Source organism: Oncorhynchus mykiss, chromosome 4 (genome assembly GCF_057628025.1).
Source record: "Oncorhynchus mykiss isolate SJ-2025 chromosome 4, ASM5762802v1, whole genome shotgun sequence".
In the NCBI taxonomy this organism is placed as follows: Eukaryota; Metazoa; Chordata; class Actinopteri; order Salmoniformes; family Salmonidae; genus Oncorhynchus; species Oncorhynchus mykiss.
Genome location: NC_143025.1, coordinates 45,281,382 through 45,299,722, shown reverse-complemented (window position 1 = coordinate 45,299,722; position 18,341 = coordinate 45,281,382). Strand labels below are relative to the sequence as shown.

General features: G+C 40.1%; 1 protein-coding gene across 1 annotated transcript; it reads right to left on the bottom strand.

Annotated features, from left to right (window-relative positions):
- Nucleotides 1-1,077: 1,077 nt before the first annotated feature.
- zranb2 (zinc finger, RAN-binding domain containing 2) lies at nucleotides 1,078-17,831 on the bottom strand. Its single transcript, XM_021599791.3, has 10 exons — nucleotides 13,823-17,831; nucleotides 8,117-8,169; nucleotides 7,689-7,797; nucleotides 7,490-7,572; nucleotides 7,304-7,380; nucleotides 7,011-7,166; nucleotides 6,485-6,645; nucleotides 4,319-4,399; nucleotides 2,425-2,568; nucleotides 1,078-2,209 (listed from the first exon to the last, which is right to left on the bottom strand). The coding sequence occupies exons 1-10, from the start codon at nucleotides 13,888-13,890 to the stop codon at nucleotides 2,152-2,154; spliced, it is 990 nt and encodes a 329-aa protein (XP_021455466.2). The 5' UTR covers nucleotides 13,891-17,831; the 3' UTR covers nucleotides 1,078-2,151.
- Between the last annotated feature and the right edge of the window lie 510 nt (nucleotides 17,832-18,341).

Sequence of the window (18,341 nt, the reverse complement as noted above, 5' to 3'; positions counted from 1 at the left end):
GGTCTAAATAGAAAGAGGTATTGTTATTGATCAAGTGTGCTGTGCAAACTCCACCTCTTCTGCACCTCCAATAAAATCCCTCATTGCTGCCACACACAGGTCGGCTGATATAGAAGTAGGAAAGGTAATTGATTTTATCACCTACAACAGTATATAAATGCATCATCAATCTGTTGTTTCATCCATGATACACGTAATGCAATATTTCATGCAAGTAGATTAAGTAGACAATATAGAGTACGTTTTTACAGTGATTGTATATTTCTAGATAAGCTTTGTGTATTTTAATGTAATATTGTAGGTGAGGAATAGATGGATTTGGCGCATACGCACTTGGTCAAAAACAATATTATTTCCAGACAAGGCATTTTTTCAGTTGCACGTAACTTTTTATTTAGACATTTTTTTTAAGTACCTCCCAGCCGTAACAGCAGTATTGACAATAGTTGGTAAGGTAAACCCAGATTCCTAACCCTGTAGTGCTTTTCTACATAGCCTCCTGGACGATATGATCTGGTCTGAAAATTAACAGTGGGCTCCATAATTTAGTCTGCTAGTATTTTAAGTGCCACCTAAAAGACAAGACTGAACGTCAATAAAATAGGATTAATCCGTAATATTATGTGCTTTGATTATAGTAGTGCCCTCAAGGTCAGTAGAGGGTGGCATTTGAAATTCCTGGACAGTGGGGTTCAAAACTGGGAAATCTGACTTTTGAAGTCATCCAACTCGGATTCTCAAATCGGAAACTCGGGCATCTTTCCAGAGCGCTGACTTTCCGACTTGAAGATCACTGATCGTGATTTGAACTCTTTTTTTTCCGAGTTCCCGGTTGTCTTGAAAGCGCCAATAATTTGCATACTTTCCCCACGAGGATGCATCCGCGTGCATCATGGATCACATATAACGCTCAGTCACCTGTGGTAGGTGATTATTGCGACAACCAGAGATACATTTCCCACCGTATTACGTTTACACAGGCCTAGATCGGGCACACTACTGTCATTTAAAAATAGTCTCCTGACATTCACACCGTGAGTTTTGCATTTAAAAATAGCACGGCAATGATTGACGGGATTTTATTCATGCTGCTTACATTTGTTTATTTTTAGAGATCGAGATCTTAACACATTCTATTGATACTGTCATTTTGAAGAGAAAAAAATATGTTTTTAAATTAATCCTTACTGCACAGTAATCATGAACTGTTTGAGTATACAACAGAGCAGAGAAACAAAGCAAAAAGATTTTAGCTTTCACAATAGAAAAAGTAATTTCATGAAATCCTGTTGAGTTTCACATACACACTTACCAAAGTTGAGTAGTGATTTTATAGGCTCTAAACATGAATTACTGTAAGACATATACTTAGTTTTACCTCAACTGTCATTGGTGTCCTAACAACTGTCAGTACCACATCATTTAGGGTTATTTCTTAAGCCTAAAACACCATTGGAATACCTTGCACTTATTTAAAACAAGAAATATCAGAAAGTAAAGAAAAATACTTACCTTCACTTTACCTCAAAACATAGAAAAGACTTAACAGGACATCAAATTAGTTTAGCAAGCTTATTGGTGAACACAATAGATATTTCAAGATGGTTTTACAGACCCGAGTTGGTCATTTTTGCCTCACTTATACAATTTCACACACACACACAAGAATGTTCCCGAATCACTGAAAATCAGGGGTTAAGACCAACATCTGTAAAACATCCTTGGTAAAAAATGAAAGTTCATTCTATGCTATTTTCATTTCTCAAAACCTAACAATGACTGGATTAAAATGTTTCCTGCCATGATATTGTGCAGTTTGGATTAAAATTGGATGTTGCCTCTTCACAATATTATTCTGTTTCGACAACAACAACAAAAAGGACCAGACACCATAAGCCTATTGAACACCTAAAGTTACACACGTTGATACAGACAGGGAGCTTAGTGAGCTCTAAAAAGGCAGCATGTAATGAATGGTAAAAAGAGACATGTCACTATTTTCTTTTTTTAAGGAAAATATTTGTTGTGTACTGCAAAGCTCTGGTAAAATGAACAGCATAATGAACGGATCTGTCCTGTTTCTTTCTTTTTTTTAAACATCATTCACTGGCATTAAGATTCCTTTTTCCCGTTTTACGGGTTGCTTTAAACTTATTTCTGTTTTGAACTTGAGCCAGAATGGGAAGATCCAGAGGACTGGCCACGGCGCCTGAAACGAAACAAAATACCAGAGAGGTGAGTAGGGTGGACAGGCACGACCCTCTAACTAAGGCTTAAATTCAACACATGCACCTGATATTACAGCATTAAGATAAGGTACTGTAGTAAGTCACATCAAAATCTTGACTCTCGTAGTGAAAAGGGTAGTAGATGGCAAGGCTAATATTCAGTACACCATTTGCGGTATTCCACAGAAACCCAAACCTTTCGGACGATCGTGATCTAGAGCGCCTTTTTTTCCTCTCTCCAGATGAGGACCTGGAGCGACTACGCTTCTTTTCTCTCTCTGGTGAGGAGGAGGGCGAGCGAGTCCTCTTCCTGGGAGAAGAGGCCTTTCCAGACCTGGAGCTTTTGTAGAGATAAATCAAGTAATCAGTGAGGCAAAAACAATAACAAACCAGGTACAGTGCATACGGAAACTATTCAGACCCCTTAACTTTATCCACATTTTGTTACATTACAGCCTTAATCTAAAATTGAATAAACACATTTCCATCAATCTATACACAATAACCAACAACGACAAAGCGAACGTTTAAAAAAATAAATAATGTTTGCAAATTTATAAAAACAGAAATACCTTATTTACATAAGTATTCAGACTTTTTGCTATGAGACTCGAAATTGAGCTCAGGTGCATCCTGTTTCCATTGATCATCCTTGAGACTTTTCTACAACTTGACTGGAGTCCACCTGTGGTAAATTCAATTGGTTGGACATGATTTGGAAAGGCACACACCTGTCTATATAAGGTCCCAGAGTTGACAGGACATGTCAGAGCAAAAAGTAAACCATGATGTCCATAGTGTTCCGAGACAGGATTGTGTCGAGGCACAGATCTGGGGAAGGGTAGCAAAAAAAAATTCTGCAGCATTGAAGGGCCCCAAGAACACAGTGGCCTCCATTCTTAAAACGGAAGAAGTTTTGAACCACCAAGACGGAGAAGCATGGTGGTGGCAACATCATGCTGTGGGGATGTTTTTCAGCAGCAGGGACTGGGAGACTAGTCAGGATTGAGGGAAATATGAACATAGCAAAGTACAGGGCTCCCAAGTGACGCAGCGGTCTAAGGCACTGCATCTCAGTGCTAGAGGCGTCACTACAGACACCCTGGGTTGAATCCAGGCTGTAACACAACCAGCCGTGATTTGGAGTCCCATAGGGCGGAGCACAATAGGCCGTCATTGTAAATAAGAATTTGTTCTTAACTGACTTGCCTAGTTAAAAGGTTAAATATGTATATAAAAATGTAAATAAAAAAAAAGAGATCCTTGATGAAAACCTGCACCAGAGCAATCAGGGCGTGTTGGAAGGCCTTCCAACAGGACAACAACCCTAAGCACACAGCCAAGACAACACAGAAATGGTTTTGGGACAAGTCTCAATGTCCTTGAGTGGTCCAGCCAGAGCCCGGACTTGAAGCTGATTGAACATCTCTGGAGAAACCTGAAAATAGCTGTGCATCGACGCTCCCCATCCACCCCGACAGAGCTTGAGAGGATCTGCAGAGAAGGGAGAACCTCCCCAAATACAGGTGTGCCAAACTTGTAGCGTCATACCCAAGAAGACTCTAGGCTGTAATCGCTGCCAAAGGTGCTTCAACAAAGTACTTGGTAAAGGGTCTGAATACTTATGTAAATGTGATATCAGTTTATTTTTAGTGCATTTAATAACAACCTATTTTTGCTCTGTCATTATGGGGTATTGAGTGTAGACTGATGAGGAAAAAAACTATTTAATCCTTTTTAGAATAAGGCTATTACGTAACAAAATGTGGAAAAGGTCAAGGGGTCTGAATACTTTCCGAATGCACAGGAAGTGAAACACTGGGGACGCAGCCTTAAATGGATATGAAAAAGACCAACGGACATAGAAATAGTTGTTCAGAAACAGGGACAAACTTGTCATTATGTTGTGACACTTTCCATAATTAAATTGGGGACATCCAAGGAAGGAACCGTATATGGAGAAACTGTAGGATTTGAGGTCATCAATGCACAGCCCCTTCTACACTTTAAATAGGGCAACATGGTTTCTGGAACATTCTGCCCAGTCACATACACTCTCTCCTAAGGGGAGTGCATGTCACCTCATTCACCTGGAGTTGGACCTGCGAGACCGGCCTCGCTCTTGGGAACTGGAGCGAGATCTGGAACTGGATGAGCTTCTAGATTGGGATCTGAAAAATAGAAACAAGAAATGTAACAATATCTAAAGAGTGAAAAACAAGGGGCATGCACATAGATGATAAGAAACAAGTTACACTAACAGTCAGTCAATGGCAAAAGAGATCAATGTTGCACATAAACCAATGATCACTGGCTACTTTGGACCATTTGTGACAAATCAACTTATCTAAAACTGGACTATACAAGGGATTCATTTTTTTAAAGTATCTAATTCAAGGTAAAATAAAAAAAAGGTCAATCAACAATAAACCAAGTATTAAACTGGCAAGCATTAACCAACCATTCTAAAGCATGAAAAGATGCACACTAGTGAATATGCCCAGTCCCCCCCCCCCCCCCTTGCCTTTTGATGTCATATGCCATCTTACATTGTTGTATCAACTTTTAAGTCATGGCAGTAACCTTCACTTTGTAACCAATTAACCGCAATACAGAAATCAATAACATATCTGAAACCATTATTTGAAACAAATTACAAAAAACAGATTATACTTAATAAAAATATAAACGCAACATGTAGTGTTGGTCCCATGTTTCATGAGCTGAAAAATATTCCAGAAATGTTCCATATACAAAGTTTCAAATTTTGCTTACACATTTTTTATTTTTTTTTAACATCCCTGTTAGTGACCATTTCTCCTTTGTCAAGACATGCCACACTTGTCAGGTGGATGGGCTATCAAGACTGATTAAAACAGCATGATCATACACAGGTGCACCTTGTGCTGGGGACACTAAAAGGTCAAAAATGTGCAGTTGTGTCATGCCACAGAAGTTGAGGGAGCGTGCAATTGGCATGCTGACCGCAGGAATTTCCACCAGAGCTGTTGCCAAATAATTTGTTCATTTCTCTACCATTTTAGAGAATTTGGGAATACGTTCAACCGGCCTCAACCGCAGACCACGTATAACCAGGCCAGCCCAGGACCTCCACTTCCGGCTTCACCTGCGGGATTGTCTGAGACGAGTCAGCCAACAGCTGAAGAAAGAGTTTGCTCAACGAAGAATTTCTGCACAAACTGTCAGAAACGAACTCCGAATTACATCTTGTCGTCCTCACCAGGGTCTTGACCCGACTGCAGTTCTGTGTCATAACCAACTTCAGTGGGCAAATGCTCATTCGATGGCTATGCATTTGAGAAGTGTGTTCTTCTCGGATTAATCCCAGTTTCAACTGTACCGGGCAAATAAATGGCAAACAGTGTGTATGGCGTGGTGTAGGTTGAGCAGTTTGCTGATTTCAACGTCGTTAACAGAATGCCCCATGGTGGCGGTGGGGTCATGTATGGGCAGACATAAGATATGGACAACAAACAGTTGCATTTTATCAATGGCAATTTGAATGCACAGAGATACCGTGACGAAATCATGAAGCCCATTGTCGTGCCATTCATCCTCCGCCATCAACTCATGTTTCAGCATGATAATGCATGGCCCCATGTCGCAAGGATCTGTATACAACTCCTGGAAACATCCCAGTTCTTCCATGGCCTGCATACTTACTAGACATGTGGCCCATTGAGCATGTTTGGCATGTTCTGGATCAACAGCGTGTCCCAGTTCCCGCCAATATCCAGCAACTTGGCACAGCCATTGAAGAGAAGTGAGACAACATTCCACAATCAACAACCTGATCAACTCTATGCGAAGGAGATGTATCGCACTGCATGAGGCAAATGGTGGTCACACTAGATGCGGACTGGTTTTCTGATCAACGCCCAATCTATTTTTTTTATTTTATTAAAGGTATCTGTATTCCCAGTCATGTGAAATCCATAGATTTGGAACTAATGAAATTATTTAAATGGACATGTCCTTATATGAACTGTAACTCAATAAAATCTTAGAAATTGTTGCGTTTAGATTTTTGTTCAGTGTACAAATAAGCACAAGTACCCTTTTTCACATTACGATTAGGGGATAAACCCACACACATACTGAATCACTTAAAAGACAAAACAGGAGAAAAAAAGTAGCACAAAAGTACATCATTCATGAGGATCAATAGGTTATAAGGAATATTGAGCTGATACTGACATTTTGCCTGGAGTTACCCTTGACCTGTACCCTTTTACCTGGACCTGGACCGAGAGCTGGAGGAGCCCGAGGAGGATTGGGAAGACCCTGGGGTGCTATCCTTTATTGCGACTGGCTTGTCCTTCTCCCCCTCATCACCACTGGCATCCAGATCGTACTTTGACAAGTCCGCATCATCGTCGTCGTCGTCATCCTCATCCTGGGGAACCAGAGATCACGGTTTCAAAATATAGCGGTGTGGTGCTAACTAGGTACAAATTATATTTTTAACTTTAAGGTTATGGACACTTCCATCCCTGTTTGTAACTGAGGTCCTCTCTGAAAGTGACCAATAAGAAGCAAATTTTCCTTTAACGTTGCACAATATTTTACTGCAATATGGCCTATTAACAACTCGTGTGGCGAGCTTTCTGATGCAATGTGGGTTCTCCACATTGTGCTGCATACTGATATTGGACAAGAATGTTAAGCTATGGAAAAGAGCCATATTGCCCCCAAACTTGTTCAGTTAATGCAGAGCACAGGTTGCATTTTATTTCCCCATCTCAGGGACCATGTCCTCACATCTAGTTTGTATTTTGAAAGGTCTCCTTCCTCTTCGTCGTCATCCTCCTCCTCCTCCTCCTCTTCTGGTTTCACTGGTTCCGCCTTCTTTTCACTCTCCTTCGAGGAAGACCTGCTACCAGGTTTCCCACGGTACTTTTTTTTTTTCCTCCCAAACTGACAGATATTGAAATCAAAAAGTATTAGTGTAAACGGAATGGCAACATACATTGTTGTCTGAAGTATACCAAATCATAAACCAGTATTACTTGACAGTTATAAGCCCATAGTGTGGCTTCTTAAAAGAGATTCACCTCGTCGTATTCTCCATCAGATTCCTCTCGGTCAATGTACTCCACATTCTCCCTCTCATTGAATCCTCCACCATATCCTGATAACAGGAAAGGGCAATGGAATTAAGAATTAACTAGGAATATCCAAGGAGGCAATGTATTTCAAAACATGGCAGAAAACTTCTAGGGCAGTGTTGTGTAATGTACCTGTTCTCTCCTCGAGCTTGGCATATTTAGGTGTGTTACACATGTTGCACTCAGACCTCCTGGCCCAGTTCACATTGCCGCAGCTATATATTAAAAAGGAATACAATCATGTGCTTATCAGACACAGTCAAAGCATAACCCGTGTCAAGATCCACCATGCACGTGTCAAAGTTTAATGAAGAGTTAGCTAATCACTTACGTTTTACACTGCCAATCGTTTGCACTAAAGAGGCCCCGACTCTTCTCAGCCAGGGTCTTGCCAATCTCTGTCCCTCCTGCCTTCATCATCTTTGCCTCCGTTGTCTTTTCTGTTTTGGATAGATAGGGATTCACATTGGTGTGACAATCCTTTGACTCCGAAGTCAGTGAAACAAATCCTGGTCATGTTATTCCTTGAAACCGCCTAACATGAATTGTCAGTGGTTACTTTTCTGATGGACTCACAGATTTCTTTATAGGCTGACTGACATCAAGAGAACCAGCATTTACAACTGTAAGACTCATCACAATGAATCTCTATTCCTCCAACCAAACGATTGTACATTTGTGGAGCGATTCATCTTGACAAGTGTAAAGAGTCATGACAGGGTAGTAAGTGTAGTACTGGGTCATAGAGACATAACTTACCACTGCCACATCTATTACAGCTCGTTCTTCTTGCAAAGTTCACATTTCCACACCTAGAGGAAAATAATGTTTCAAAATGAGCACATGTCCAATCAAAAACAACTCTTTTGAACAATGGGTAAAATGTTCCTGCGTTTTTGGACACTCTACATAAAGCACAATACAACATTTATTTTACTGTACAGAGACAGGACAGTGAAGCCATTTATTTTATAATTTGGATCGATACTTCTGCATTTTGAAACACAGAATGTCAATCAACACTCCTTGAGGCCATGGCCATATAATGCAGGGGTTTACTGGGTCTGAAGCCAGTGAGGAGGAAGAAGAGGAATCACTTAAAAATGTCCTTGTTTTTGAAAGAAGCACAATTTTGTCCATTAAAATACCATCAAATTGATTAGAAAGTGTAGATATTGTTAATAACTATTGTAGCTGGAAACAGCAGACTTTTAATGGAACATCTACAAAGGCGTACAGAGGCCCATTATCAGCAACAATCACTCATGTGTTCCAATGGCACGTTGTGTTAGCTAATCTAAAGCTTTCATTTTAAAAAGGCTATTTGATCATAACAAACCCCTGCCTAGAAGCCAGCATCCCAGAGTCGCCTCTTCAGTGTTGACGTTCAGACTGGTGTTTTGCGGGTACTATTTAATGAAGCTACCAGTTGAGGACTTGTGAGGCATCCGTTTCTCAAACTAGACACCAATGTACTTGTCCTCCCATTCTATTCTGGTTAGAGCCAGTTTACGCTGTTCTGTGAAGGGATTAGTACAGTGTTTAAATTTGTTTTTATTTTTTAAATTACCTTTATTTAACCAGGCAAGTCAGTTAAGAACAAATTCTTATTTTCAATGACGGCCTGGGAACAGTGGGTTAACTGCCTGTTCAGGGGCAGAACGACAGATTTGTACCTTGTCAGCTCGGGGGTTTGAACTCGCAACCTTCCGGTTACTAGTCCAACGCTCTAACCACTAGGCTGCCCTGTGTTGTACGAGATCTTCAGTTTCTTGGCAATTTCTCGCATGGAATAGCCTATAATTCTCAGAACAAGAATAGACTGACGAGTTTCAGAAGAAAGGTATTCGTTTCTGGCCATTTTGAGCCTGTAATCAAACCCACAAATGCTGATGATCCAGATACTCAACTAGTCTAAAGGCGGCCAGTTTTATTGCTTCTTTAATTAGCTTAAGTTCAGCTGTGCTAACATAATTGCAAAATAATTTTCTAATGATCAATTAGCCTTTTAAAAGGATAAATTTGGATTAGCTAACAACGTGCCATTGGAACACAGGAGTGATGGTTGCTGATAATGGGCCTCTGTACGCCTACGTAGATATAAAAAAAAAAATGTAATCAGTCGTTTCCAGCTACAATAGTCATTTACAACATGAATAACATCTACACTGTATTTCTGATCAATTTGATGGTATTTTAATGGACCAAAAACAATTGCTTTTCTTTCAAAAACAAGGACATTTCTAAGTGACCCCAAACTTTTGAACACGCCCCACAGTACCAGTCAAATTTGGACACCTCATTCAAGGGTTTTTATCTTTACTACTAGACATCAAAACTGAAATAACACATATGGAATCATGTAGTAAAACCTAACATCAACAAAAAAGGTTTCAACAAATCTAGATAGTTGTTAAATTTGAGAATCTTCAAAGTAGCCAACCGTTGCCTTGATAAAAGCAATGCACACTCTTGGAATTATCTCAACCAGCTTCATGAGGTTGTCACCTGTAAGGTGCATCAAAGCTGGGACCGAGAAACTGAAAACAGCTTCAAGCTCAAGGCCATCAGAATTAAATAGACATCACTATCACATTACAGGCTGATGCCCTATATACAGTTGAAGTCGGAAGTTAACATGCACGGAGGTTGTGGTCATTAAAACTCGTTTTTCATCCACTCCACAAATTTCTTGTTAACAAACTATAGTTTTGGCATGTCGGTTAGGACATCTACTTTGTGCATGACACGTCATTTTTCCAACAATTGTTTACAGACAGATTTCACTTATAATTCACTGCATCACAATTCTAGTGGGTCAGAAGTTTACTTACACTAAGTTGACTGTGCCTTTAAACCTCTTAAAGCTAGGGGGCAGAATTTTCACTTTTGGATAAATAGCGTGCCCAATTTCAACTTCCTGCTACTCATGCCAAGAATATAAGACATGCATATTATTCATATATTTGGATAGAAAACACTCTGAAGTTTCTAAAACTGTTTGACTCATGTCTGTGAGTATAACAGAACTTATGTAGCAGGCAAAACCCAGAGGACTAACTGTAAAGATGTTTATTTATTTTCTCTCTGTTCCCTATATTGTCTTTGCCATTGGATATTTAATAGGAACCTATTTTCAGTTCCTACCGCTTCCACTGGATGTCGCCAGTCTTTGGAATATGGTTGATGTTATTATTTTGTGCTATGAAGAAGTAGGTCAACTCGGAACACTTTTGTGAGTTGCGCAAGACGTGAAAAGCAGTGCTGGTTTCTTTCCTTTCCTGTATTGAATACAGATTGCCCCGTCTACAATTTGATTGATTATTAACGTTTATAAATACCTAACGTTGTATTACAAAAGTAGTTTGAAATATTTTGGCAAAGTTTATAGGCACCTTTTAAAATATTTTCTAGTGACGTTGCGTTTTTGTAAGCTGTTTTTATCTGGATCAAACGCGCTTTATAAATGGACAATTCCGATATATATGGATGGAATAAATCGAGCAAAAGAACCAATTGTGATGTTTATGGGACATATTGGAGTGCCAACAAAAGAAGCTTGTCAAAGGTAATGCATGTTTTATATTTTATTTCAGCGTTTTGTGTAGCGCCTGCTATGCTAGCTCCTTTGTTTACTGCTAGTGCAGATGGTGCAGGGTCAGATTTCAGATAATAGCTTCTTATGCTTTCGCCGAAAAGCATTTTTAAAATCTGACATGTTGGCTGGATTCACAACGAGTGTAGCTTTAATTGAGTATCTTACATGTGTGATTTAATGAAAGTTTTAATTTTATAGCATTTTATTTGAATCTGGCGCTCTGCATTTCCCCCAGCTATTGGCCAGTTGAGACGCTAGCGTCTCCCCTATCCATTAGAGGTTTTAAGGCACATGAAAGTTCACATGTTCTAGAAAGCATTTCTGCAAAAAATAATAATAATACATTTTGGGTTCAAACTGCTCTCCTGTGAAGTAGTGACCCTCGACATAATCCTAGTTTCCTGAAATGAGTCACAAATGAAGGGGTCTGAATACTTTTCCGAATGCACTGTGTGTGATATATACACACACGTATGCATGTATATCTATATACACACACATATATAGCAACCGCCAACCACAGGAGGATTCAGGAGCCTGTCTCAAAAAGTGTAGACAGCTGCTGCCGCTCTGCTAATTGTCAGATGGGGAGATGAGGTAGGGGGCCCACACGTGGGTAAGTGGGGGGGCCCTGCCTTGATTAGATAACTGATTAATAAAAATAATCCATTGCATAATAAATAAATGTGACTGGTTATGTGGGAGTTGAGCCCAAGCCCTATGCCCAAAAAACAAAAACACATATTTTTTACGCAGGAACGTAAAATGATCAAACATTTAAAAAATTGGCAGAAATGCCTTCTCAAACATGTGAAATTTCATGTGCCTTAATAACAAACTTGTATGCCATCTGTAAATGGCAAATTACAAGCCTAGTTGGTTTAGCCACAGAAAAAGGCAGCAAAGTTCCCACTAGCCATGATTGGCTGAGATAATGAGTGGGCTGGACATGCCTAGATGAGTTTGGATTGCTCTGCATTATAGCAAGCTGGTCAGTATGTCAAGGTAATCCTGTCTAGTGCGGCATTTAAAAAATAAAAAAAACGTTGTAAAACTGCATAAGTGTTGCTCTCCACTTTCTGGAGGACCAAGTTTTGAAAACAGTGGAATTCGAGTATGATAGGTGTTTTCTCCATCTCCGGATTACATCTTGAAACTAAGGGCAACCACGGAATCCGACAGGAGATGAGTCCACCCATGATGTATACGGGTAAGAGTCTACATTCAGATATTACACATTTCTAACAGACAAAGTGAAAGTTAATTTCAAATGTACCGTTAGCTAGTTAACATTAGCTGGCTGTCTCACTAACATTACGTCTATGATCTTATTATTCGTATCTCAGAGCCATTTGCTTGGCTAGTTATAGCCTAATGTTAGCTAGCTAACATTGAACCTGGTTGGTTAGCGACCTGCAAATTCATGCAGGGTAGTAACATGAGTTGGGATTATGGTTCATTGTTTAGCTAACTAACAAAAGATTCCACTATGCATGTAACCCTTTTGGGTGCGTTCATAAATTCAGTTTGGCCATCTACTCCTATTTAAGAGCACTCGCATCCAAGTGTGCTAGAACGCAGAATAACAAATTTACGTACACTCAACACCCATTGAATATGTCCAGTGTCAGTAAACGTCGGCTAAAAATCGTAATTAAATTGTTGCCAGCAGCAGTTAGTCACCAACACTCTGGATAACACGAAAACAGCCTAACCAGTTCTACTAGGGCGAGTAAAATGGTCCGTTTGGGTGAGGGCTAAAGCTTAGAGGGTGTGAACGATGCTGAATGGGTGTACACAATGAAGAGCGCTTCAGTAGGTACCCCAAAAAATCCAAAGGCCACTTTTTCAGAAGTGAGGTTAAAAGTTTATCATCTTTCAAAGCAGAATTTACTTTCCCATTGTTACTCTAATGAAGTATATGAAATACAATTGTGTAGCTCTGTGTCTCTGCTTTTATCCAATGTAAACACAGTTTCAAATTTTGCTACATAAGACCGAACCAAGGCGGTCGGACAAATGTTGGTACACGGATTTGTTAATAGACAATTGTGTGCTGGGAAGAGGAAAGCCCCGGGGCCTAGGATTATTATTTTTTTTTTTCAATACGAATTGGTTAGCTAGCTAGCCTGTATTACTTGAATTAGTGATAGAGAAAATGTTATCGTACAGTGTGGGCCACTTAGTAGAGAATGTCACTTGCAACGCCAGGGTTGTGGGTTCGATTCTCACGGGGAAAATGTATGCACTCGGTACTGTAAGTCACTCTGGATAAAAGCGTCTGCTAAATGACTAAAGTATAACTGTAAAATTGTGTCGAGTGGACAAATAATTGACCAACAATAGCGAGCCACCATCTAAAGTTAAACCCCCACTTATCATTGGCACACTGGCTAAAATTAAACCAGTGTTGACATAACTAACGTTAGTTAACTAACTAGCCAACACTAGGAAGTGTCGCTAGTGTGTGCTAGCAAGCCATCCTTCTTTCATTGAACATCGGGGTTAGTTGCCCAACAAGCTGCACCACACATCAAGGGGAGTTAGGCTCGCAAACGATTTTATATGCACTGGCTGCACACACGTAACGTTAGCTGGCTAGCTAGTGAGTTCTGGTTAACAATACAGCTAACGAGATACGTTAGCAACTATAATTGTTGCTAGCTATAACTACCGTTAGTCATTTTAGATTTTAGTATCAAAGTAGCTAAAATATCAAATAGTTTTGGGCCTTGTCCTTTGTAACGTTAGCTAGCTAATTCACGTTTCGCTAACATGTGGTGAAAGCTAGACACAGCAAGCCTAACATTTTATTTGAATGCTTCAACAACATGTCTGCTCAAAATGTAGCTTGTTCGTTAACTTACTTCTTATCAGGGCAAATCCAGTCTCCGTCGCTCACGCGAAAACTCTTCCCAGATATTTTTGTATCCATTGCTAATCGCTAGCTGGCCTCACGACGCCTGAAAGAAAGAACCTTATTCTTCTTCTATGCTATCATGGCGGTCCACAAACAAACGTTTAAAGTGCATGCCGCCACCTACTGTGCTGGAATGTACTACCAATCATGATCTGCCAAATTATGTAATACCATGAAAATAAAACGTTTTATTGCAGATGGCTTGCCGTTCATTTTATTATATATTTTTAAATGCGTGAGTAACAGTCTTGTGGCCCTGATTACCCGTTGTCTGGACATTATGACAACTTATTACAGTGTTTAAAGTAGCTAGGTCTATAATTGTATGTTGTTGATCTGTGCACGTGTATGGACTACGGTAGCTTGCTGTGATGGAGTTGGCTCGTTATGACGTTGTGTGTGGTACTGTAGATTTGGGCATAATTGTGTCAAGTTCTGTACCTGATCACATCCATGATCATGATTGGTTTATAATGGCACAACAATATTCACCTGAATGACCCCTGATTTCCTAGTAACCACAGAACAATCATGAGCTGTTAGTCTGCTACAATGGATGGCCGACCGACTGCCTGGTTGGTTATTTGGGTAGCTGTTTCCTCGCAGAGGGTTTGGAAGGTGCTCATTTTCAGTCTGATGTGCATTTTGAAGTCATCAATCGCACAGGTACACTTTTCGGCATAGTCTAGAATCCGTGTGTGTGTAAATTGCGGATTGGGTGTTAACATAATCCGGATTTTCATGTCAATGTTGGCAGTGCCATACTCTTAAAAAAAACATGAAAGACTACTGTAGCAAGCTAGTTACTGTATCTGTCTAGAATAGCCTGATATGTTAATAGCTAAGTAAGTTCCGTTATACTACTCTAGCTATTGCCATTCCAGCTGACAATCAGCTGATTGCACTTGCTAACGTTAGCTAGCTGGCTAGTTAGTTAGCTTGATGTTACTGTAGCTAAACAAGGTTAGTGACAGACGGTCACGCCAAATGCAAGTTAAGTTGCAAGGCCAATGTGTTGATCTTACATTGTCTTCAACACTGTCGCTGTCAGCCAGTCTAAAAAATAGATGAAACTACATTGTTTACTAAGCAAAAGAGAGCAGTCACGCCTTCTCTGTTTTCAGCCATCTTTATTTGGGAACCTTTCATCGTTCGTAAATTCGTCCTTATCAAGCGCTCGCATTTCTGAGCAGAGCATTTTTCCATCTCCACAATAACCTTCAACCTGACATTTCTGCTTTCCACAACCCGAGTCATGTTAATAACTTTACCAATAAAAGTTATGAAGTCAACTTTATTAATTATCAGTGTCCTTTGACACCACACAGGTACATCCATGTAAGCTCCATCAGTCTGCACTGTAGTTATTCGGCCTCTGCATATGATGCATCATGACTGATCAAATCAAATGTATTAGTCACATGCGCTGAATACAACAGGTGTAGAGACCTTACAGTGAAATACTTACTTACGAGCCCCTAACCAACAGTGCAGGGTTAACAATATGGATAAGAACAAGAGATAATAGTAACAAGTAATTAAAAAGCAGCAGTAAAAAAAAAATATATATATATATACAGTGCCTTGCGAAAGTATTCGGCCCCCTTGAACTTTGCGACCTTTTGCCACATTTCAGGCTTCAAACGTAAAGATATAAAACTGTATTTTTTTGTGAAGAATCAACAACAAGTGGGACACAATCATGAAGTGGAACGACATTTATTGGATATTTCAAACTTTTTTAACAAATCAAAAACTGAAAAATTGGGCGTGCAAAATTATTATTATTATTATTATACTCTCTCCAGAAGTTCAGTGAGGATCTCTGAATGATCCAATGTTGACCTAAATGACTAATGATGATAAATACAATCCACCTGTGTGTAATCAAGTCTCCGTATAAATGCACCTGTGATAGTCTCAGAGGTCCGTTAAAAGCGCAGAGAGCATCATGAAGAACAAGGAACACACCAGGCAGGTCCGAGATACTGTTGTGAAGAAGTTTAAAGCCGGATTTGGATACAAAAAGATTTCCCAAGCTTTAAACATCCCAAGGAGCACTGTGCAAGCGATAATATTGAAATGGAAGGAGTATCAGACCACTGCAAATCTACCAAGACCTGGCCGTCCCTCTAAACTTTCAGCTCATACAAGGAGAAGACTGATCAGAGATGCAGCCAAGAGGCCCATGATCACTCTGGATGAACTGCAGAGATCTACAGCTGAGGTGGGAGACTGTCCATAGGACAACAATCAGTCGTATATTGCACAAATCTGGCCTTTATGGAAGAGTGGCAAGAAGAAAGCCATTTCTTAAAGATATCCATAAAAAGTGTTGTTTAAAGTTTGCCACAAGCCACCTGGGAGACACACCAAACATGTGGAAGAAGGTGCTCTGGTCAGATGAAACCAAAATTGAACTTTTTGGCAACAATGCAAAACGTTATGTTTGGCGTAAAAGCAACACAGCTCATCACCCTGAACACACCATCCCCACTGTCAAACATGGTGGTGGCAGCGTCATGGTTTGGGCCTGCTTTTCTTCAGCAGGGACAGGGAAGATGGTTAAAATTGATGGGAAGATGGATGGAGCCAAATACAGGACCATTCTGGAAGAAAACCTGATGGAGTCTGCAAAAGACCTGAGACTGGGACGGAGATTTGTCTTCCAACAAGACAATGATCCAAAACATAAAGCAAAATCTACAATGGAATGGTTCAAAAATAAACATATCCAGGTGTTAGAATGGCCAAGTCAAAGTCCAGACCTGAATCCAATCGAGAATCTGTGGAAAGAACTGAAAACTGCTGTTCACAAATGCTCTCCATCCAACCTCACTGAGCTCGAGCTGTTTTGCAAGGAGGAATGGGAAAACATTTCAGTCTCTCGATGTGCAAAACTGATAGAGACATACCCCAAGCGACTTACAGCTGTAATCGCAGCAAAAGGTGGCGCTACAAAGTATTAACTTAAGGGGGCTGAATAATTTTGCACGCCCAATTTTTCAGTTTTTGATTTGTTAAAAAAGTTTGAAATATCCAATAAATGTCGTTCCACTTCATTTTTTTGTGAAGAATCAACAACAAGTGGGTTGTTGTTGATTCTTCACAAAAAAATACAGTTTTAAATATTTATGTTTGAAGCCTGAAATGTGGCAAAAGGTCGCAAAGTTCAAGGGGGCCGAATACTTTTGCAAGGCACTGTATATGTATACAGAGGGGTGTCGGTACAGAGTGTACCTGGCATCCACCAAATGCTGCACTGTGTTCTCCCCCACAAGTACAGCACTTAACCTTTACATTGCTTCCACATTCACTGTAATCATGTTCCCCTCCACACTTGGCACATCGTTCCTTTACACTGAGCAGCTACATGTCCCATTTATTGGCATTTAAAACACCGCAGTTCATATGGGACAAATTCTCTAACATTGATACTAAGGAATCCTATCTGCACTTTCCCGGCAAGACTTTCTCAAACCTCAGCATCACTGATAAGCTTTCACTTCTTTGACCCTATTAACTACTGATCAACCTTTTGGCCTCAATCACTCTGCCTTCCTTCACATTTTCTTTCATATCATCTGCGGAGATAGATATTGGGACCCCAGTAACGACTCCCCTCAAATCTAGCATAAGCACCAGGGACATGGCTTTTAATCTTCTACCAATTAAGCTATTCCATATTTAGAATCTTCTCTTGCAGAGCCTGGCTACCACACAATATTAATAATCCACCATTTCCAATGAACCAAGCTAATTTCACTTCACCTACCTCTTTCTCTACGGCATTAGTTAGTCGGATAGGGTGTAAGCGAGGCCCTGTGGTCTCATCAAACACCACTTTCCACTCCCAACACATCATTACTCTTGCTTCCTACCTTGGCCCTCTTTATGCTTTCTTTACTAGACGCTCCACTGCTTTCTGTATCATGATCTCTCTTCTTCCTATGTCTTTCCACTGCCGACCATTCCGGTCCTTGACCCTCATCCACCCGCTCCATACCATCAGCACTGACACCCATATTATTCGCATTCCAGCACAGCTGTTGTTTCAACAACTTTTTCTAAATTTCTTTCATTTCGTTCGCAATACTCGCCGCCATTTCCGACCCCCACGGCTATAAAGAACGGACATGTGTGAAGCTAGCCACAATAAGGATTTGCAGTTGGCTTTCAAAATAAAAGTCCCGAAATGAAACTGATCCAAACTGATACAAATAGACTAGAACTTTAAAATAAATACAATAATAAATGAATGGCTTCAGAGTGCATGTCTAATGAACCTCAAGGGACTAGTTGATGGCTTCCCTTAGCTTAATGACCCCAACACACATAATGGTTAAGCCTATATTGATTCTGCTTACCACTCTAAAATGCATAACACATGTACTGGAAAATCCCCAATACATACCTGTGGTATATGGTCTGATATACCACGGCTTTCAGCCAATCAGCATTCAGAG

Excerpts from the sequence above, each read along its gene's own strand:
- zranb2 (XM_021599791.3), bottom strand. The coding sequence starts at position 13,890 with ATGGATACAAAAATATCTGGGAAGAGTTTTCGCGTGAGCGACGGAGAC. Across the intron at positions 8,170-13,822 it reads TGGATTTGCCCTGATAAGAA|GTGTGGAAATGTGAACTTTG; the intron begins GTAAGTTAACGA and ends ATTTTCCTCTAG. Across the intron at positions 7,381-7,489 it reads CAAGCTCGAGGAGAGAACAG|GATATGGTGGAGGATTCAAT; the intron begins GTACATTACACA and ends TCCTGTTATCAG.